We start from the raw sequence: 23,356 nt of genomic DNA, 5'->3' as shown, positions 1-23,356 counted from the left end.
CTTATCGAAATGTACAGGTAAAGCCGTCGAGCGTCCATTACATAACTGCCAAACACTACATTAAGTAGCTGGGCATTTTCATTTTAACTTGCACTTTAAAGCGCGACTTAAGTCGTGTTTCAGTAACGTCTAACCGTTACATTTCTGACAAAATGAATGGGGTTTGACATTGACCGTCAGTTTTGTAACGATTGCTAACCGGCCGTTAAAGGTGCACAGTTAAGTGAAAGTGCCCAGCTGCCAAATTGAAAGCATGAGTTTTTGTTTCGACTTTACATATCTACATAATACAATATAAGGTACTTTTTAGTTAGTACTAAAACAATCGCACAAAATAGGTACTTAGTACATATTTTATGTTATGTAACATAACAAAACTAGGGTTTTGTAAATATGCACAAACATTTTAAATCGCTTGCATTTACAAAACAGTTAGCATTTTACTCTCTTTGTACTTTAAAATGCAACCTCTGATCCTATTACCGCTTTTATACATGCATTAAACCTCTTTACGTGGCGCGGCGTACTCTGATTCATGGACGGTTGCATCTCCGTGGCAATATAATAGGACGCTTTGACATAGTAGGCATAGGCCAGTCAAATTAGATAAAAAAAAGCGTTTTGAGGAATTGATTCCCAACAAGCTGGAAATAATTTTAATACCTTCATGTGGTCCGAAATTTGCTCCATCCCAGGAGGTGTGGATAAATTGTGAGAGCCCTGGGAGATGCATTTTATCTTGGATTGACAAAACCATTCGATGTAGAAGGAATCTATTGTGGATCTATGGAGAAAGGTTATTGTGGATCAGACACTGGTAATTTTCTTTTCGGATTTTAACACGATTTAACCAAAAACAAGAAATTCAAAGTGGCGGCCATTTTATACAATCTTTGACTACGAATTAGATGTCAATTTTTATCATGATTAGAGCAAATTTTCCGTCGAATTTTTAACTATAAGCAAAGAACTGAAAAGCAGCAAATATTTTTCCACGACTCCTGGAATGGAGCGAACTCGGATTACACTAATTTAGAACCAAATGAAGGCAGACGATTTCCAGCTTGCTAGGAATTAATCCCTGAAAAAATCTTATTTGACTGGCCTATAGGGGAGGCAACAAAATTTACCATCACTCACAAAAAAAATGTGTCACTGTAAGGCTTTGAGATGCTTGGGTTTATTTATGTATGTTTCGTGTGAAAGATCTCGTTATAGTAAGATTGTTTCGTTTATTTCGGGCCTGGTATCGTACGACTACAGTTACATAGTTTAGCATGGAATATTTACCATTTGTAAAGTTCTAATTTCATTCATTTAAGTATGTATTTAATGAAGAATATAATACTTATATTGATGAATATAATGAAGTATTGGGTTACAATAAATAAATAAATTATAATAAGCGCGTGGCAAAATGTGAGAAAAGAACACGGCGGCCTTTGCAATAAATATACTATTGGTAAATAATTTTAACAAATAGAAATAGGAAATTTTCAGCGGTGAACTTATAATCTTCATGATCATAAGTTCACCGTGGAAATTGTAGCAAGCTAAACATTGTATAATTATTGTCATCTTAAGTTGGGTAAGTACCTTTTCTTGTAATTGAAATTATTGATAATTATGCTTCTTAAAATTGGATTCTTTGGAGTCTGTAACGTATCCCAATACACAGAGTATCTGCTGTGTAAAGCTTTACCCCAGACTTCCAATCCTTAACCGCAACTTAAATCATTACCAGTCGCCATAAATTGTTGCTAACAGTAAACATGGACTGTAGGTAATTTAACGAGCTAAAAAAGTCATGGACACTGTCCAGTTTTTTATCAATTTATCTTTGTCCTTGAATTTGAAAATAAACAAATACAAATGTCTCCCATAAATTGTGCCACAACTGGCAGCATTTCGCAGCGCAACTGAGAGTAGGTACCGAGACTTGCTCGACGTAAGACAAGACTAAATTGCCACTAGAAACAAATGAACGTTGGAGCGACGGCGGATTAAATAAGAAAAATGAAAAAGTTTCAAATTAACTTCTCGTGCAGTTCTCTTTTATTAAATGAACGTCCGGTTGATGTGATTGAAGATTTACGTAATAAAGTTAGTTAGTATGTACCTACCTAAAATACCTTTGAGTCTTCCAGGTATTGACGCCAAATAACTTAGGTTGTCTAATTCAGCTAGTTAGTAGCTGGATACATTTGATATAATGTATCAGGTAAATATTTCTTCCTACCGAGACACTACAAACTACAGTAGAATAATTTTAAAAGTTAGTTTTCATTTGCACACATTTGCATATTACATATATTTAATTAACTTAGAGAAAATTATTTAAATTATTTCTCTTCTTTGTATTGTCAGTTTAAACCGTTTAAAAAAAAACTATTCCTGCACAGTAGGGTGGGTTTTTGTTAAGTCTCAAGGACGCCAGTCTCTTTCATTTTTAAGCTTTGAAATAGAGTAAATTTTTATGTAGCCCTGTACATACATACCTGTATGTACTTACATGTTCACTTTACATTGAATTCGTTTACAAAAAAGGTTTTAAAGCTCATGCAAATTTTACCTCGAATCGGTATTTGACGAGACGAGTATGCCGTCCCTCTCCCAGATGAATTTCCCCGGATGCTGTCCATTCACGGTGCACTGGAGATGTATCTGTACATAAACGTTTTACTATTATTATCTACTGCTTAGATAAAAAGAGATAATTAGGATTCATTAGGTAACGTTAATATTAATTAAAAACTTGAGAATATTTATTTTTTTTATTTTTACTGTCTTGGATTGTTTGCTGGCTATGAATGAGGTCTTGGTGGCTCAGATGGCAGAGCGCTGGAGTATCGATCCAGAGGCCGTGAGTTCAAGTCTCACGCAAGACAGTAATTTTTTCCACTGTTAAATTAATTCTAAGCTTAATAGCATCGTTCGCAGATGTTTCTGCTTGTTAAAAATTAAAATTTGAAAATAATTAATTGTTTTTGTATAATTTTCAAAGAAATTGAATAACTTATTATTCGTTTGTGAATTGAAATAACCATCGTAGTTTTCAAAACGTACCTATCTTATTAGACCGAACTAAAAGTATATTCGGAACTTACGGTAAAGTAACGCAACTTGACTAAGGTACTTACTAAAAAGTTTCTTAAGCTAAATGTAGATAAACTTTAAGTTTATCTTGTTACTTTTTACCCTCTAGTTTTTGTAGAACAAGTTGTTTAAGCATATTAGACAGTTTCACAACAAGACAATGACAAGACAAGGAAAAAATGTTCCAGCCAGGGCCCAAAAAGAAAGGTGATAAATTGGTAATGCCAGCAAATTCTTTTCCCAAATTAACCCCTTAGGGACTTGTATCGTAAATAATTCATGTTGCTTTGAGCCAACAGGCCACCCCTGTTTATATTGTGTCACTTATTTTTTTCTCTGTTCAAGGGCTGTTGTTTATTAGTTAGATCTGGTTTGGGGTTTAGACTGCGTTTCGACCAGAGATGTGCGAGGCGTATATTTGGGTTGCGAGGGATATGTTTTTAAGAACGCTGTGCGAGGAAAACAAATGAAGTGATTCTATTGTTCTCGCAACGCATCCTCGCACAGCTCAGGTCGAAACGAAGCCTTAATAGGGAAGAAAGGTTAAACAAAATTGTCTGTAGCTAAAACCTAACCAAAACTATACCCCTAACCCTAGCCATCGCGCGATGTAGATTTTTTATTTTTATTCATTGATATTTATGAAAAGAACACCCGTAAATAAAAGTTTTACGTATGAATGCTTACATAACAAATAGCTAATAACAGTTATCAATTAATAACATTTTACTAAGAATAACGTAAGTAAGTAGGTAGTATCTAGTGAATATCTATAGTCTGTATCTTTAGGTATTTAAAAAAGAGTAAACAAAATCTACCCAGTTCTTAAGCCAGTTGAGGGTAGATGAAAACATTACATGATCAAATAATGTAGTTTAAAGTCAGGTCGTTCAGTGACAGATCCAGGTGGTTTTGTATTTGGTTGGTTAATCAATAAATAAATGTTATAACTACCCGAAAATGTACAAATTATATGTTTACTTTTATTTAAGTACTTATAGATACAGAGTATTATATAAATAAACTCCTAACAAAGTAGACTTACGTCAGCTCCTGGCATCACAGTGGTTTCACCGAAGTGCTGCAACATGGTCATGGAAATGCTCCTACGGATTCTCATTGTTCTTGAGTCTGCGGAAAATTTTGGATGAGAAAATACTTCTATACAAATATTGCCGCCCAGAGGCCATACCGCGAAAATCGAAAATCGTAATTTAATTATTAAACGTCAGATTTCTATGAAGTTTTAGAAAGAAGAAGAAGATAAGAAAGAAATATGTATTTATTGCCACAACAGCGAATACAGAACACACAATATTTAAAAAAATGTTATGATGTTTACTTAACACTTGCACATCCATATCAAAATCGCTGCCAACTTAGCTTGGTCTGACTCTAGCTGCCTCTATATCGCTCTTGCATATTCAAACAATAGAGAGGCAAATAACGAAATTTTGATTCTCAGTTTTCGCGGTACGCACGCAGACACTAAGCATCAGTGAGTCATATAGTGTAAACAACTTTATTTACGGTATTTGACACATTATGACTGACGTATATAGAGATGTAACTAACGCAAATCGATTGTCACAGCAAGCGATTACGATTGGATGGCACGTAGACTGAGGTATCGAATTGTGACGTATAATGAATTTTTATTTGAGATTTAAATAAAGCTAGAATTATATGGTTTTCCCGCAAGCTACCGGTCGGTCGGTGTATTTAATACACCGACCGAGTAGGTCGCACCCATTGTCAAAATTGAAACTAACTGGGGATCTATTTTAAAGTTTATTTATGTTATTTCTGTGTCAAATTTGTTGTCTGTTAAGTGACGATAAATATATCCATATTTACAGTTAATTATCCACCTTTTCCTTATTTTTATTAAAAGAAAAATGAAAAATTCATATCGATTTACTTAGACGACTACCGATTCATAACGATGGTGTTCGGCCAACCCTAAAATTAAAAAAAAAAAGACGTAGAACGTAAACGTTCGCAGTGCAGTTGTTTTCCTTTGTGATTTCGATGTGCAAAACATTTTACGTAGTGTTGCTGTAGTGAGTGACAGACGTCAAATACCGTAAATAACGTTGTTTACACATAAGAGCATCACACTTGACGTATCACTTGGCATGAAAACTTAGAGTGGTCACTTGTCGGACTCTATTTTACACTGTCAACAGTAATGTCACCACTTAAAACAATAAAGTAAGTAAAAAAGAACCGTTTCAAAACTTTTTTTATATGACTTACCTACTGTAGAGGGGTCAAATAATGATCTGTAACAAAAATATATTACATATAAATGTGATCATGACTTATTATGAAATAGCAAAACACAGGTGTAAAGGCATAAAGAATTAACGTTCGGTTACTTTTCGTCATATCAGCTTATTTTACAGTGGTCGAGTGGCTATACTGTTTCATGTTTATTTAAAAGATCCTTCTGAGCCATATGACACTATTTATTCTCTCACAGTACCGTAAAATGAGGTGAGTTGGGACAAATCCGAAGTTCAAACCTCAATAAAAGTTTATTTTAATATGTGGCACGTTCATTTATATACTTGAAAAGTGTTCCAGTAGTATGAACTTTAGTTTTTCAATGATAATCTGTCGTTTCATTTCATAGATTCAACGATAAACACAAAATAGTAAGAAATCCCAGCTCACCCCGTAGTCGGGGTTAGGGGAGATAGGAATTGTATGAGATGGGACAATTGCTAGAATTAACACAATATTACAATAGCTTGACTTCTCAAGAGAATGAAGTATTTACGTAACAATGTGATAACTCTGTTCTAAAAATACCATCTCACCCCCATACCATCCCTCCTCACCCCATTCATAACCCAACTGCCCTCGTACCCCCATTCACCCCATTTTACGGTAGTTAATCAGTACAAAAGCGTAATCGATTAAATCGCAATGAAACGGGTCAGAGAATTTGTAAGTACCTAATTAAACAATACTCAACTGTAAACGAATAACAAGCGAGTAAAATTGCCAAAACCGGCAGAAACGGTCAGAAACATGTAATAGTGGTAAATTTATATTTCCTTTCTAAAGTACTTACAGTTTAATTTATTTTACAGTGATGATAAATTTCATAGAAATTGCGCTTCTCTGAAACATACCCTTCTCTGAACAATTAACGAGGCGCCGCGTCGTTTGTTACCTTACAAGTAAAATATACCCAGAAACATTAATTGGTATTATTTATGACAGTAATTAATTACATATGTATTTAAAATGTACGTAGTTATTCAGAACATTTACTTTATACATAGTTATGATTATGATCAATTAATATCATAAACTCGAAAAATAACATGGTTGAATGAGCAACTCCTGTAATTTTGACAATATTAAATTTTACTCAAAGGAAGTTAATAGGTACAGTCGGCATCAGATATATCAGAGCGGCAACGGTGCTCAAAAATATCTGAACACGCACTCTAACGCCTTGACAAAAGAGGCGCGTTTAGATATTTGTGAGCACCTTGGCCGCTCCAATATATCTGATGGCGACTGTACATTCCTATAAAACTAAATTGTTTGTTTTGAAAGTGATACCATCACGAATTGTAGCCTTCCCACGTGTTTGACACTTACATATTCGCTAGCGTGTGTTCTCTCCTACTTAATGTAGAAGACCATATGAAAAACAACAATATATTTCAATAAACATTTTGTTCATCTTGCAACTTAAACCACTTATTCGCAATATTAAATTAGGGCCCAAAAATATTCAATTGCTATTAAATGCCCTATCCCAAATAACTTATCGGATATTCAGTGACTCGGCAAGTTACTTCGCAGCCTTTGAAGTAAGTTCCGAGGATAAAGACAAACGGTTGAAGTATGGAAATAGTCATCAAAGGACCGAGTGAAGCGACAAAATGGAGATTATGAAAGGACTTTGCTGAGGTTTCAAGAACGTTTTTTCAAAGGAATAAGATTATGGGGAAAGTTTGCCCTGAACGGACTTTACTAGTCTATGGTACGTACTATCTAGCTGCAATTTTTTTTGTCTTTTATACATTCAACCCGGCCACGCTTTTCCTTAAACAAGCTAAACACATTCGTTTTTTTTTTCAGATTAATACTATTTTTAAGAATGGGAAACTCGAAAAAATTGTCAAAATCCCCACAGCGCAGATTGCATAAACAAGTGTAGGTAGGTTAAAGAGACTACTGAATGCGCTCAAAATATTTTTTCTCTTAAGGAAAAACATTAATTTCCCTGATGGCATGACGTCATGCTATCTGGTTTTAAAAATTAACCTAATTACCTTTTCACCTAATCAATGACGTTTCCGTAATGATAAGTAGCTTATGCGCTGCATTGTTACAATTTCAATCAATCAATTTATGTAGGTATTAAGTTACAGTTACAATCTAATTGGAACGAGTCAATTACGACGGGATGCCAAGTTTGTCAACTTTAAATACTTTTACAGTACATCTGGTGCTCCATTACGACACCCTGTGTTATAATAAGCACATTTCATAACTATGTCGAAAATTTAAAGGCCCATATGTACTGTAAAACATTGTACAATACACGTGCGAAAAGGTAGTTCGCAACTCGTGTCGATTTAAAACACTCCGTTCGGTTGTGTTTTACAATTCGCCACTCGTTGCGAATTTCTTAGTTTTCGCACTTGTATCGTAATGTACTATTACCATAGCATGTTTAAATGCGAAGGCTTGTTCTCAGCTACACGTAATTCAATTTATGTCTAATTCAACTCACATCATTATCATTACGCGTTAGTTCCAGCGAGCACGTGCAGTCCATTAGTTTTTCATCTACTTAATATCAACATCTGGTCATTCTTCTTCTACCTAACGTTATCCTGGCCTTTGCTAGGGTCCGCTTACCTATTACTTGCTTTCCTCCAAATTTGCGCGATCCTGGGCGTCGTTTCGTGTGAGCCCGTTTACGCTCATATCTGCTATCACGACATGGAGCTATCGCTTTTTTGGTCTGCCGTGAGGTCGAGGGTTGTCAAGGGCTCGGTTAAGGCATATTTTTCCTACGAAGTCAACTGGCCTGCGACAATCGTGGCCGAACCATCGGTGGCGACATTTTTGGAGTTTCTCCGCTACGTCACGGACTGCGAGGTTGCCACGGATGTGCCTTGCACATACGAGAATGAACGTACATGTATTTTACCAAAGCAAAATAAAGACAAGAGTCTTGAATTACGTCACTAATCTAGCTCAACCTGAATAACAATGAGCCGTCGTGTAAGAAACAGAGCTTGTGTTCCTAAGTATTCTCGTATAAGCAGATATAGAAGTTACTTCGCAATATTTATGTTGGGAAGTGAGGTTCACGTGACTTGTTTTATTGTTGTGATAAAACTTCTGTACGTCTGTCGTTATTTTCCCGACACCCTTACCACGAGAAAGGGTTGTGAATTAACTCTGATTTTAATTTGAACTACTTTCTACTTCTATCTTTATATTTTTTTTACCCGATTGTGGCAATGGCAAAGTTTAATTTACATTGTATTTGTCTAAGTATGTCATTGTTTGCATATATTAAAAAAGTAGCCGTAAAATTACCTTAATGTTAGAATGTCTCACGACAGTTTAAATTCGATATTTATATGGAAAATTATTTATCATGGATACATAAAAATTATCATTATATTATAGTTGACATCTAAAACATTTTGGTTAATCTAGCGGCTAGATTCTAGCCGAATGGCTCTATTAAAAAAAAATCTTTTAGGTGTCACAACGGAGGTTAGCATCTTTGCAAATACATGAAAATGAAAAAATGAAAAAAAGTTTATTGTAAAGAATTAAACATACAGTAAATCACGTCCCTGTGTCCTGATCTAGGAAACCCTGTGTTACAGGACCCAGTTTCGTTACTTATACTAGTTTCTTAATCTATATACCTATTGGTAGGTGCAAATTGTACAGAGAGTTACACTGAAACTTACAGATAGCTATGCCTCTTTTAACATGTAGGTATATTGTTTTTATTTGTGAACTGCGTGTGTACGAGTGTTTGTTATGATACATGAACGTTTCTTTTATTTTTTGCCTATTTATATATTGTGACCTTTTTTGCCACTTTTGTGTTATTTCTAGTCAGGATCGCGAGCCCTTTTCATCCTTATAGGAAAAAAAAGTTTCCTAAAATTTCCATACATTTTACAAACTTTCCTCTTTGTTACCGTCATACAAAGTATATGGGGAAATACAATAGGTATCACAATAGGAAAAAAACTCCGGGATATTTTTTTTATTCCATTAGGATCGAAAGAGCTCGTGATTCTGAGTAGAAATAACACAAAAGTGGCAAAAAAGGTCACAATACATAAAAATGGCAAAAAATAAAAGAAACGCTCACATATATGGTTCTACTTTCCCGCACTAGTGCGGGGAAGAGCACTTTCAGTGCGTTGTCAAAAGTTTAAAGGGCCATATGTACCTACTGTAAAACGTTGTACGATACACGTGCGAATAGGTAATTCGCAACTCGTGTCGATTTAAACTTCTTTCCGCACTTGTATCGTAAATAACTATTCTTTTACAGGTAGATAATACATAGGGTATCACAATGAAGGAATTAATTAATTATTGTTACATACTGTACCTACTTACATAATAATTTATTATTTTCACTAACACATTTTTCCACCAAATAGTTTTTTTTTTATTCCGCTATTTATATTAATTACTTAGTACCTAGTTTTCCAAATAAACCCAATAATATTAAGATTATTTTTATTTATATATTTTTTATTAAAGGCGCCTTAAACATTTTTCGTAGAGTAAACATCCGTAAATTTGAAATACCTGCAAAGTTACGACTATGTAAGCGTTTATAAATAGAATTCACGGCCATAAAGTTTTACCGGTGGCCCGTAGTAGGGGTGGAAGTTATAACCCCGAGGGGGTTCGTACTTTCCTTTACGACCACTTATCATTGCGAGACGGATGATTGCCCTTTATTGACTTTCAAGCATCAAGTGTTAGGAATCGTAAAACGTCATAATTATAAGCTTTTTCACTAGGTACATATAATAAATAAATAATAAATAAATAAATAAATATTAAGGACATTTTTTGCACAAATTGACTATAGTGTAAACAACATTATTTGCGGTATTTGACGTCTGTCACTCACAACAGCAATACTACGTAAAATGTCTTGCACATCGAAATCACAAAGGAAAACAACTGCACTGCGAACGTTTACGTTCTACGTCTTTTTTTTTTTAATTTTAGGGTTGGCCGGACACCACCGTTATGAATGGGTAGTCGTCTAAGTAAATCGATATGAATTTTTCATTTTTCTTTTAATAAAAATAAGGAAAAGGTGGATAATTAACTGTAAATATGGATATATTTATCGTCACTTAACAGACAACAAATTTGACACAGAAATAACATAAATAAACTTTAAAATAGATCCCCAGTTAGTTTCAATTTTGACAATGGGTGCGACCTACTCGGTCGGTGTATTAAATGCATTTAGCTTGCGGGAAAACCATATAATTCTAGCTTTATTTAAATCTCAAATAAAAATTCATTATACGTCACAATTCGATACCTCAGTCTACGTGCCATCCAATCGTAATCGCTTGCTGTGACAATCGATTTGCGTTATAGTTACATCTCTATATACGTCAGTCATGATGTGCCAAATACCGCAAATAATGTTGTTTATACTATAAGCCCCACGGTAAGCTCAAGAAAGCTTGTGTTGTGGGTACTCAGACAACGATATATATAATATATAAATACTTAAATACATAGAAAACAACCATGACTCAGGAACAAATATCTGTATCATCTGTATCTGTATATGTGAAAGTTGCCTTAATTTTAAATTGTATGGGAGACATGCATTTCCATACACAATAATATAATAATATATCATCATAGTAGAAACCAGCGGAGGGCTTATTAAGCTGCTATTAAACTGTTTTTACAGTCATCATCCAAATGTTGCCTTCAAAGATCATCGTTTTGCTTTCAATGCATGTATTTGCTGTCCTACTTACAAGCTCATTAGTAGTTCCCAGCCAGAAGGAAGTTTCCAAACTGTCAGCGCCATCGCCAACGAAATTAGTTTCTACTCAGTCACCAATTTCGCTCAAACTACAACATACTTCAGAAACTATGCTAAATAGTTTACAAGGCTCTTTGCAATTGCAATTCAAGTCGTAAACGATCAAAGCCCTGTTTGTGATAATACTCGTTTAATCGTTTCTAAAGCTAAAATGACTATACGTGTAATTTAAACTAGTAAATGTATCTAAAAGTAAACAAACACATTACACAAACATGACATGCAGATCAGCAGCCGTACCACGAGTTGTCACTTGACATTTACGTTAGCGACAGCGTAAACTCGATCGCAATCCATCTCGCTCGCACTGATGTATTGGTGCGATAGAGGGAATGCGATCGAGTTTACGCAGTCGCTAACGTAAATGTCCAGTGTGAACTCGGGGTATGGCTACTGATCTGCATGTCATGTTTCAATCGCGAATTCGTGGTAGCCGTGTAGAAAATAATAATAATTTGAAGCATTCATGTAATTCTAATATGTTACGGCTATACCGAAGCAGAGCGGTTAAAAATAAATAAATATAAACTGACTAATATGTATGAAGCGCTGGTGGCCTAGCGGCGACTTTCAATCCGGAGGTCGCGGGTTCAAACCCCGACTCGTACCAATGAGTTTTTCGGAACTTATGTACGAAATATCATTTGATTTTACCAGTTGCTTTTCGGTGAAGGAAAACATCGTGAGGAAACCGGACTAATCCTAATAAGGCCTAGTTTCCCCTCTGGGTTGGAAGGTCCGATGGCAGTCGATTTCGTAAAAACTAGTGCCTACGTCAATTCTTGAGAATAGTTGTCAAGCGGACCCCAGGCTCCCATGAGCCGTGGCAAAATGCCGGGATAACGCGAGGAAGAAAAAAAAACCTGACTAATATTACCTATATCTTACTAGACTTTTTAACGTTTAATTTTAATGATCCACATTGAAAAGCAATTTGAATTCAATTTATAACGTGACTCACGTTACGTGAGGTGTAAAATGTTGTGTTTCACTCGGCAGCAAAGCGTGTCCTGCATTTCGTTCCTTGAGACCCCTGATCGTTACGCTCAAGATTATTTCACCTGTTCAGGTTTCAATACAGCACATATAAATAACACCTTGCTCCATTGTATACCTATTAGTTATTCATCATTACCATAGAGAAATAATTATAGTAAGAATAGAGTGCTCACTCCATACATCAGTTTTGATACCAAAACGACTATTATTTTCGCCGTCGACATAGTCAAAATAGTCGTTTTGGTACTAAAACTGATGTATGGAATGAGCACTCTATGTATTGTTTTCTCTGTCATTACCGACTTACCTCTGAAAAGTAAAGGTTTCCGGATATTCGCTTGGATAGGGGTACTTCTTCGTCGAAGAGGTGACATCTGTAACAGAAGACAATAGCTTGTTTTAATAATATGCAGTTTGATCAAAGCGGAAGTGGTGGTGGTCTTAAGAGGCAGTGGGCGGGGCACATTGCACCTAGAACCGCTGGCTATTGCGGCGGTAAGGTTCTCGAGTGGCGACCACGTACCGGAAGGCGCAGCGTGGGGAGACTTCCCACAAGGTGGACTGATGACCTGGTAAAGGTCGCAGGAGTCCGCTGGATGCGGGTGGGGCAAGACCGGTCATTGTGGCACTCTTTGGGGGAGGCCTATGTCCAGCAGTGGACGTCCTCTGGCTGATATGATGATGATGATGAGTTTGATCAAAGTGGAAGAAGGATTTTTAAATAAATAAATGTTGTTCTCAATTACTGGCAATGCCATTACCGTTAGTGGTTTTCTGTAGTTCGTAGTTATTATTTTCCTCACGGGACAGGCTATGCTTAAAGAAAGGACGCTTAGCACGAGGAATTTCGTACATTGACCCATCTATCTCTATCGCACACGCGTAATTAAAATGCTGTCCCGCCCATGATGTCGGCGATCAATGACACTGAGCAAGCGCGACATCAATATAACATTGCGCGTGCGATAGAGATAGGAACTAGAGCGGGTCAGTCTACGAAATTCCTCGTGCTAATCGCCCTTTCTTTAGTGTGGGGGTCAGTATAAATTATAAAGCTGTTATATTTTTTGGAAATAAACATTTTTAATATAAGTAGTAAAGCACCAAGTGGTAGGGGTAGGGCTCGTAAACAAGATATCTTCAACAGAAACGGACTCAGGGCATCGTTATTTTCACGCTGTATTCACATGGCTGCAGTATTGCTCAACGACTGTGTTTTCGATTACTTGCCTTTGAAAGGGCGTACACACCTAGAACCTGTTTCTTTAATATTGGGTATTTTTTGCGAGGAAAATATGTAGGTAACACTTAATAACATTTCGTTTAGGACCACAAACATAATGCAAAATAATATTGAAAATATCAAATAGGTACCTTTTCAGCGTAATGTTATAATAAGTGCCGTAAAATTTTCGTAGGCTTAAATATACGTCCCATCCCGAAGTGAATAAGTTTATAAACTCAACTTACGGAATTAAACATAATAATAAAACTTAGCCTCTTAGCAATGGCGTCCCTACGTTACGAGTATATTCAACTCGACCGGCTTAAGCCGCGAGGGCGCTACGAGTTTCTACTCGATTTTAAAACTTGGGTCCTCCAAGCAGCGGTATAATTATAGTATCAACTATATTATATTAGGTCACCAGGCACGGTTAACACTATGGAGAAATGTTAAACTTTACATGCTGAAAAGTTGAAAAGAATAGAAATTATAAATACTTTTTTATACAGGTATCAGAAGTCCCAATTAATAGAATGTACTGAATACAATAATAAAGAACATTATCTGCCACGGCTTACAATCTAATAAGCTCAATAATATTCTTGCTTTTTTTTTTATTAAAAGGTGGTATTACTGTTTACTGTAGGTATTCCAATTAACTTCATTTAGTATTTCCGTATAAATTTCCATCAGTCTGATCTTATATTTCTAATTAAATTGGTGACTATAGTATAAAATTCTGAAATATAATATTATAAAGCCTATACCTATACCTGCTAGCGCTCTAGTTACCCAAGTCAACAGTTTCCACATCACTAGCATCCATGACATGTGACGTTCTTGCCAAGTTGGTAATTGGCCAAGTTTTAATGACGTCGCCAAGTTGGCTCAATCGGTTAAAGTCGCCTCATTATGGTTCGAGTGCGGCCCTGTGTTTTATGGCGTATTACGCTTAGTGGTGGTTTTTACATGTCTCCGCCCTAGTGCTTGAGTTTAGATTAGGTACTCGTTTCTGGAAACTTTCAGGGACCTATTTAAGATGTTTTATTAGTGAATCGTGATACCGCTGATTTTAGGGAATGACGTAGTAAATAGGAATATCAAGCGGTCTTTGTCACTCCACCAGCCTTAGCTGAAAAGTTCACCTTATATTAGCTCTACTATACCTATACCTATGGTGAAATGTATGATAATATAGGGATATTACTTAAACGTAATGACGTTTTTAATTGTGACAGGGTACTCATGGGTAATATTACACACAATGAATCAAATCTCTAAACTTCTTCTAGAAAATAATCGCGCAACTTCTTTACCGATATACCAGATAAGTGGTAGACCAAATGCAATTGCATTGTGTCATTGCGGTGTACATAAACCTATATCCATTCTTTTACATATATCAGCAGCAAGCTAAAAGAGAATACCAAAACACCGTAAATTTCAAAGAAACATCGTCTGAGAAGATTAAAAAAGCTATCTAGGCTACATCTGTCCCGCGGCCATTCAACGCGAATTCAATGGCAGGCAAACTTGTGTGCATGTCTTGGCACCAGTTTGAGAAACACTGAGCATGCGGCTAGAAATGTGGGACACATTTTGGGGTAGAATGTTCAAGTTGTTTGGTTTTAGCATAGATATAGTAAGAATAGAGTGCTCACTCCATACATCAGTTTTGGTACCAAAACGACTACTATTTTCGCAGTCGACATCTAGCATCGAGTAGCGGAATTATCGGTACCGCTACTTGATAGCAAAGACATATGTAACTTCGTATAAGACGAATAAAGTCTAAGGAAAAAACGTGCCTCCGAATTCAAGTAAAAGTCATTCTCGAATAGATGCCGCACATACCTTTAGCCTGTCCTCGGCTAGATGGCGTGACGACACCGTTTCATATTTAACAATTTTAACACATAGATATCAGTAAATGAACATGGACCAAAATGATATAAAAATAATAAAATAATTTATCCATATATATACATTTTTGATAACTTTATACGTTTTCATTTTGAGTTTTAGTCGTGTTTCGATAGATGGCAGTAAATTTACAGTGACTACAAAATTTACAATGACAGGACCCCTCTATACTATCTATTCTTTTTGTTGATAGTATCAAGTTGATACTACAATTCTCGAGTGTCGCGACTTAGTAAAATTGTATTGAACAACAATTTACAACTAATATTAAAAGCAGAAGGAGTTGAAAATAGAGTTCCAGTTAATCCGGTTATAATATTAGCTGAAAATTGTTGAACATTAGACTTTTCGGTTGTCGTAACATCTATTGTCAAGTAGCAGTACTGATAATTCCGCTACTCAATGCTAGATGTTGACTAACTACGAAAATAATCGTCGTTTTGGTACGAAAACTTATGTACGGAGTGAGCACTCTATGTATTTTTTTCTCTATGGTTTTAATTAAGTGATGTCGCGAATATAAACACAGACGTTGTAAATTACAGCCTGACGTCTTAATTAAATTGCTATTCGATCCTTATATAAACCTCGACCAAATTAAATCAAAAATTGTGTGCTATTAACGCGATGATAACACTATTTCATTGTTTTTTTTTTTTTTAGTTTGCCACTTTTTATCCTGTAAGGGTCAAACTACAGCGCATAGAGCCACTAGTTTATTACAAATTTAAAATATTTACTATATTTTGTACTTTAATTAAAATCGAAATACGATAAAGCGGAAATTCATTAAAATCTAAAAAAGCGGAAGGGGATGGATGTCTCCTGTATTTAAAATAAATTATTGCACACCATGCACGAAATAAAGCACCAGATAATTATTAGAAAAACACAGATAGCAGTTATTTTTAAACACAAGTTCTATTTAAATCGTATAGAAATACAAAGAGTAGGTGAGTTGACCGTGACGTCACTATATTAGTTTTTATATAAATTCCGTATTAGCGAATTGTTTTGACAGTTCTGAAAAAAGAAAGGTAGGTATTCTCTTACTAGTCAAATCATGACTAAGGGCCCGATTCGGATTTTGAAATAGACATCTCTTAGATATCTTTTAGACATCACCAAGATACGATAACGATATGTTTAAGATCTAACCTGTCAAATTTGACATTTGCGCGATTCTGGAGATAATCTTGAACGATTTCCACAGGATATGACTTAGAGATCCAATTCACATCTAATAGATATCTTAATCTATCTAACGTATAATTGATATTGGTCGCCCGAATTGCGCTGCAAAAGAGAACTAGTTGATATCTAAACTATAACGTATCTAGAATGGATCTAGTACGTGTCGTCTCTTGTGAATATCTTGAAGTTCGAATACTAAACATTTCATTTTATCTTACAACAAGACTCATAAACTGTAAAAAATGCAATTTCATCCAGATATATTTTGAAGTTCATACGTTGGAAGAGTGCCAGTTCTTTTCGCCCCAGAGACCGTAACGAGGCGTAAACAACCCCATTAGGATATTTACCCCCACTTTGTATATTTCATAATAGAATCAACAAGTTATACATCAAACACCGGCCAAGTGCGAGTCGATCTCGCGCACGAAGGGTTCCGTACCATTACGCAAAAACGGCAAAAAATATCACGTTTGTTGTATGGGAGCCCCACTTAAATATTAATTATATTCTATTTTTAGTATTTGTTGTTATAGCGGCAACAGAAATACATCATCTGTGAAAATTTCAACTACCTAGCTATCACGGTTCATGAGATACAGCCTGGTGACAGACAGACAGACGGACAAACGGACAGCGGAGTCGTAGTAATAGGGTCCCGTTTTTACCCTTTGCGTACGTAACCCTAAAATCTTAGATACGGGCCCTATAGCATTACAAAAACGCAAACCAACAAAAAGATATTGGCAACTATTATTTTAACTGATGAATCTTCGTAACGAATAATCTAAAGTGAATAAGTGTGTAAAGTATCATATTAGTTTCCAATATGGAACCTAATCAAACATTTGATAACTACTTACATTGAAGAGGGGTTTTATTTATGTTTCCACCAACAGGATTATATTGTGGAAATTTATCACATGTTTTAATCAATACGGAAAAAACATTACCAACAATGTTACTAATAAATATACAATAATAAATCTTTACGAAACATAAATAAATATAGATTCCTACGGTGTCTATCCGCCTGGCTTTTGTTATTTGTGAGATTTAGGCATTTGTGACAAAGCCAAGCGTAAATAAGGCCATCCAATAGTAACGTCTCGCGTCCACAACGACATACCTATGTCGAATATTATGTCAAAACACCGGCCATGAATAGCAATCAATCGGCGCAGCACTTGCGTCCTTTTACTTATTTAGAAGGAACTTTTTGCGAAAACTCAAAAACGGCTTATCTAACTGATCACGTTCAAAATAGTTTTGATTGAAAGTCTTTATTAAGTTTTATTTTCACATTTCTATTACTCGCGGTTCAAAAGTTTGAGGAGGAAGAGCACACCACGGGGTTGCTAGTCAAACTAGTTTTCACCAAGGCACTTTTGCGAAAATTACTTTTGACTGAAAAATCCCTGTAAACAAATAGTTTTTACTGAGAAGTTCTGGAAAACTAGATTTCATTAGGGAAAACTTGTTTTTACTATAAACGGGTAGTAAAAACAAGGGTAATTTTGTGCTAACAACAGGGTATTACCTGGCTAAATTTCAGATTTCTACTATTAATGATCACGGAGCTAAGACGCGGACGGATGAACAGACGGACACGTTGAATCTATAAAGGTTCCCAATCGACTATGGAACAACAAATTTCTCTTCTGACAAATAAATATTAAAGAAAGTGTCAAGACGACGTTGCTGGTTGCTAAACAAAAAAAATAAATGTTCTTCAACTCACCAGTAAACAAAACAAACGAAAACAGAATCCAGAAGCGTACATCCATTTTGTTCAAATTACACTCACGCCCGAACTGTCATAATCATAATAATCAATGTCACATAATGTTGAGAAAGTTTAAGTTTCACGTCAAGAGACTTCCCGCGTTTTTGATGAGAGCGCGCGCGCGGTCCCTCTGGCGATTGGGAGCGAACTGAGGGCACTGAAACCTCTGAAGCTTTCCCACGAGCTTGTTTTTTTAATGTTTGAAAATGGAATTCCGCTTGATGGCGTGATTTAATTTGGTGGTAACCGCCTTTGCCGCTAATGGTAATTGCTTGTTTCGGTTAGGAGATTATTTATTATGACTTCGTTTAACACATTCATTGCTGCTATTCTCTTGCTCGGAAACAAACGCACCAAGCTTAACAATTTACGAATTTCATTTTTATTTGTTAATAGCAATAGCAGTAACTAACTAAAATATTTACCTGAAAGGTGATTGTTATATGTTACGAGTAACTATGTCCAGTCCAGCTAAATAAGCCGGTAAACACACACACACACACACACACACTTAAGAGCAATGAAACGGTCACTTTATATTGAACTTTTTGTTGTCTGAGCTTTTGAGCGTAGGTTTGAGTTACGTACATAGGTAGATGATTAAATATTATAGTTATTAGAATATTATTGACTGGTTCTGCGCTTTTAAATCCCTACTAATATATAATAATATTATACTAACTCTGTCTGTCTATTCCATCTTCACGCTTAAACCGCTTAAGCGATTTTGAATAAAATTTTATATGGAGATAGTTTAAGGCCCGGAGATGGACTGTCCAAGTGCCCAACATATATCAAACTATCCTAGGTAGTTTTTATCAATCATCAAGCTAATATACTATATCAGAAGCCAATATATTCTAACTAGGTACTTACCCTCTCACACTCTTAAACTTAATGCAAAGTGCCCGCCCGTCATTCATAGCGCGCTTAGTTAGATTCCGTTATATAAAAATCCAATCTTCTTCTTCTTCCTCGCGTTATCCCGGCATTTTGCCTCGGCTCATGGGAGCCTGGGGTCCGCTTGACAACTAATCCCAAGAAGTGACGTAGGCACTAGTTTTTACGAAAGCGACTGCCGTCGGTCGATTCACTGATTTAATCAATTCAGAACTAAATCACAAACCGTCATGAAGGAATTTCATTAATAGCATATTAATAGTACAGATGTAGTGCATAAAGACGACCGGTCTGGCCTAGTGGATAGTGACCCTGCCTGCGAAGCCGATGGTCCTGGGTTCGAATCCCAGTAAGGGCATTTATTTGTGTGATGAACACTAATATTTGTTCCTGAGTCATGGTTGTTTTCTATGTATATAAGTATGTATTTATCTATATAAGTATGTTAATCGTCGCTTAGCACCCATAGTACAAGCGTTGCTTAGTTTGGGGCTAGGTTGATCTGTGTAAGATGTCCCCTAATATTTATATTTATTATTATTTATTATAATTGTTTTCCATCGTATTTTCTCGGAAACTTTCGTGTTTGTCATGCTACTTCAGTCAACCTTAATACTTTTTGACCGAGACTCACTGAAATAGCAAGACACGTTCCGTGTAAATACGATGGAAAATAATTACCTACCTGGGGCCTATTTCTCGTAAGTTACAAATTCACAAGTCTACAAGCTTACATTTAAAATTTCATTGTACAAGTGAGTTTTAATTTTGTTTCTCGTAGGCATGATTACTACAAGTGCTACAAGGCGGCTGTCTAAAGTTAGAAAATAGGTTTGTTTACTATGCAAAAAGGAAATGCAATGGCCATTATAAATGTTATCTTAATGTCAATGTCACTGTTATGCATCATAATCACACCCCGTTATCAGTGTTGCAGATTCATTGAAATCTGGTACTAGGGTTGTTACATAATATTTATGTCGAGTAAATGTGACATATTGTTTAAATTTTTGACAGAAAAATATTTTAACATAATCATCTTACCTTTTGTTAATTTATTATTTAATAATAAATACCTAATAGGTAGGTATTATCAATGCAATTATTATTGTCAATGCAACATGTGTACTATTGCTTGAAGAATGTTTTTACAGGTAAAATAAAACATTTTTTTTTACTATCACATTATATTGTTTCTTGAATAAATATCATACGCAAAACATTTGTATACTTTCATTAGTGGTAAAATGTAAATTTATTTTATTAGTCATTAAAAATACCTACATTTATTTTTTCAAAAACACAGAAAACTAAACTATTTCTTCTAATATATTATACTAGCGACCCACCCCGGTTTCGCACGGGAAAATCACGGGTTCCTCTACTGTATTATGCATTCATTATACTTAAAAACCTTCTTCTCGAATCACTCCATCTACTAAAAAAAAGCCGCATCAATTGGTTGGGTCATTTTGAAGATTTAAGCATAGGTACATAGGGGCGGACAGACAGCTACAGTGACTTTCTTATATATGTACTATGTAGTGATTCATTACTTGTCTGAATAAATTATTAAAAGTTTTTCTAGATTAGCTGGCGTTAAATTTTGTCGTCTGTTACTGTATATCCATTTTAAATATGAAAAAGATCGCTCCACAGCTACAGATGTTATTGGTAAATATTTTAGGTAATTATAATGTTCCACTGTGTTTTTGTTAATGCATTTTGTAATTTCAGCTTCCCCATTATTAAGTAAATTTAAAATAACTCTTACTGTACTGAAATCGGGATTTTTTTTTAAGACTGTGTTCAACTTCGTATATACAATTTTTCCTTTGGGGTGAAGGTTTGACATAGACAACTTTTTTTGGACACCAATAACAATGCACATAGATTCTTCTAACGTTAATTTGGAATTTTGTAATTGATCTATTGCAATTGTTAGGAAACAAAATTTATCAACTATGAAATCAATGTCGTGCTTTAAATTTGGACTGCAAAAAACTCGCTTCGCCGCTGCTATGGCAACAGCATCTCGACTGTTGAATTCATTTATTACGTCTTTGATTTCAGTAAAGTATTTTTGATAATAGGTAACTGCCTCTAGCCATGTACCCCATCTTGTGATGACCGGACGGGGAGGTTTTGGAATTGAAGGAAACATGTCTTTCAGTTTCTGAAGTCGTTTTGGCGATTTACTAAATACTTTTTTGACGCTGTCAACCAATTTGTTGACATTTGGATATATACCTCTTATCGTGTCAGCTACTCTGTTCAATGCGTGGGCTATACAAGTTACATGAGACATATTTGGAAAAATCTCTTTAAGAGTTTTTGCAGCCTTTATCATGTACGGGGCAGCATCCGTTGTTAAAATTAGTAGCTTATAAAGATTATTTTCGTAATTGCCACCCCACAGGTCTTTTAGAGTCTCGACTACTAAATCTGACACAGTGCTATGATTTGTGGTTTCTAAAATTTTACTTGCATATATTCGAGGTGTTGAGACACAGTTATCCATCTTCCCTATAATGACATTGGCGATGCTTTTTCCATGATTTTCAGTCTCATCAATGCTCAAATATATGTAGGAGTCCTTTAAATCTATTCTTATCTTTTCTTTTTTTTCTTCATATATGACTGGCAAGTAATTTAATCTTAATGTAGACTCACACGGAAGGCTGATGTCATTTCCATATTTATGCGTCAAGCAGTTTTGAATAAATTCTCTAAATTTGGGGTTATCCAATTGGCTCCAGGGTATATTACAATTAACAAAAAATTCAGTCAAATCTTTATTGAATTCCGGTTGCATATTCTTTATATTTCTGTGTTTTAATGTATCACAATGCTTTTGTACACTGAACTTGGAGAAAAATAAAGATACATTACAAGATTTACAAAAAACTCTGGAATCTTGAATTTCTAAATTTTCAGCTTCAAAATCCAGGTCAAAGCAAGATGGAGAATTGCCGGCTTTGTCATTGTGACCTCGAGTTTTAAGATGTGATTCCAAAATAAACTTTTTCGGTTTAAGTTCTATATCACATACCTTACAAAATATAGTCTGCCCATGGGTTTCAAACTCTACGTTATCCTTCAGATAATTATCCATGCTTAGTGTACAGAAATACGCTATATTTTTTAAGAATATAGTTATTTCGATTTAAGTATGACGTCCATCTAAGCACTCAAGTCAACAAAAGACAATGTTGTAAATAGATTGACATTGTGAGTAAGAACAACTGGCCAGTAATTGCTTTGATGGATAAGGTTTATCTCGAGGGCCCTTATGCGAGAAATAAAAGGATGTTGTGGATTTACAACCGCAATTTAATTAAGGATATATATACTAAACTAATTTAAATACTTTTCAATCAAATTCACTACTTCAATCCAAAAAGGTTCCATTTGTTGAGGTGATATTTTCATAAGCATTTTTCTTAATTTCGATGTCTCCCTATTGCACGTGCAGTTGAATTCCCCTTTTGTCCATCCATTTTCACATTCTGTTGTATATTTTCTGAACACTTTAACTACTTCATCCCAACAATCGTCATAGTTGTATATGTCAACATGTTTTAATAAGAACCGAAGGCACCTTACTTTAAAATTTATGGTGCATTGGCACAAATGTATCATATTTTTATCTGTAACAGAACAAACCCGTAAATTTGATTTAAAAGAAATAATTAAGTATTTATTCGAAAATTAATACTGTATGTATGTACATTATTTTAGCTAATTTATACCTACACTGTTATTTGTACAAGGTATTAAATTCACGAACCATTTCCGCGTCGCATTCGGGTTACTTCTAATTTCGCCATCAACTCTGTATTAAACCGGGAAAATTCTAAGTGATCATTTAGGAAATTCATGACTTTAACTGAATATTGAGAACGAATCATATACGACATAAATTAAAGTTTTGACACATAAATGACGTTACGACATATTATAGACTGAAAAGCAATATATCCTTTTTTAATTACCGGATGAAAAGAGGTTTATTTTGTTAACAACTTCAAACACCATGTCGAATTAAATTTAAATGTAAAGTGTCAACCCTAGCGTTTTCAATGAATCTGCAACACTGATAACGGGGTGTGATCATAATCTT

General features: G+C 35.2%; 1 protein-coding gene across 1 annotated transcript in view; it reads right to left on the bottom strand.

The window, feature by feature from the left end:
• Positions 1 to 18,651, bottom strand: part of LOC134803157 (cell adhesion molecule Dscam2-like) — a 58,890-nt gene extending 40,239 nt beyond the window's left edge. Inside the window, exons 1-5 of the mRNA XM_063775865.1 lie at positions 18,289 to 18,651; positions 12,513 to 12,579; positions 5,356 to 5,381; positions 4,142 to 4,227; positions 2,573 to 2,664 (exon numbers count right to left, since the gene is read on the bottom strand). Coding sequence (XP_063631935.1) covers positions 2,573 to 2,664; positions 4,142 to 4,227; positions 5,356 to 5,381; positions 12,513 to 12,579; positions 18,289 to 18,334 — 317 coding nt within the window. The 5' untranslated portion in view covers positions 18,335 to 18,651. The remainder of the gene's footprint in view (positions 1 to 2,572; positions 2,665 to 4,141; positions 4,228 to 5,355; positions 5,382 to 12,512; positions 12,580 to 18,288) is intronic.
• Between the last annotated feature and the right edge of the window lie 4,705 nt (positions 18,652 to 23,356).

This window comes from Cydia splendana, chromosome 2, assembly GCF_910591565.1.
Source record: "Cydia splendana chromosome 2, ilCydSple1.2, whole genome shotgun sequence".
Taxonomy (NCBI): domain Eukaryota; kingdom Metazoa; phylum Arthropoda; class Insecta; order Lepidoptera; family Tortricidae; genus Cydia; species Cydia splendana.
The sequence above is the reverse complement of the archived record's forward strand: the minus strand, read 5'-3'. Positions and strand labels throughout refer to the sequence as shown.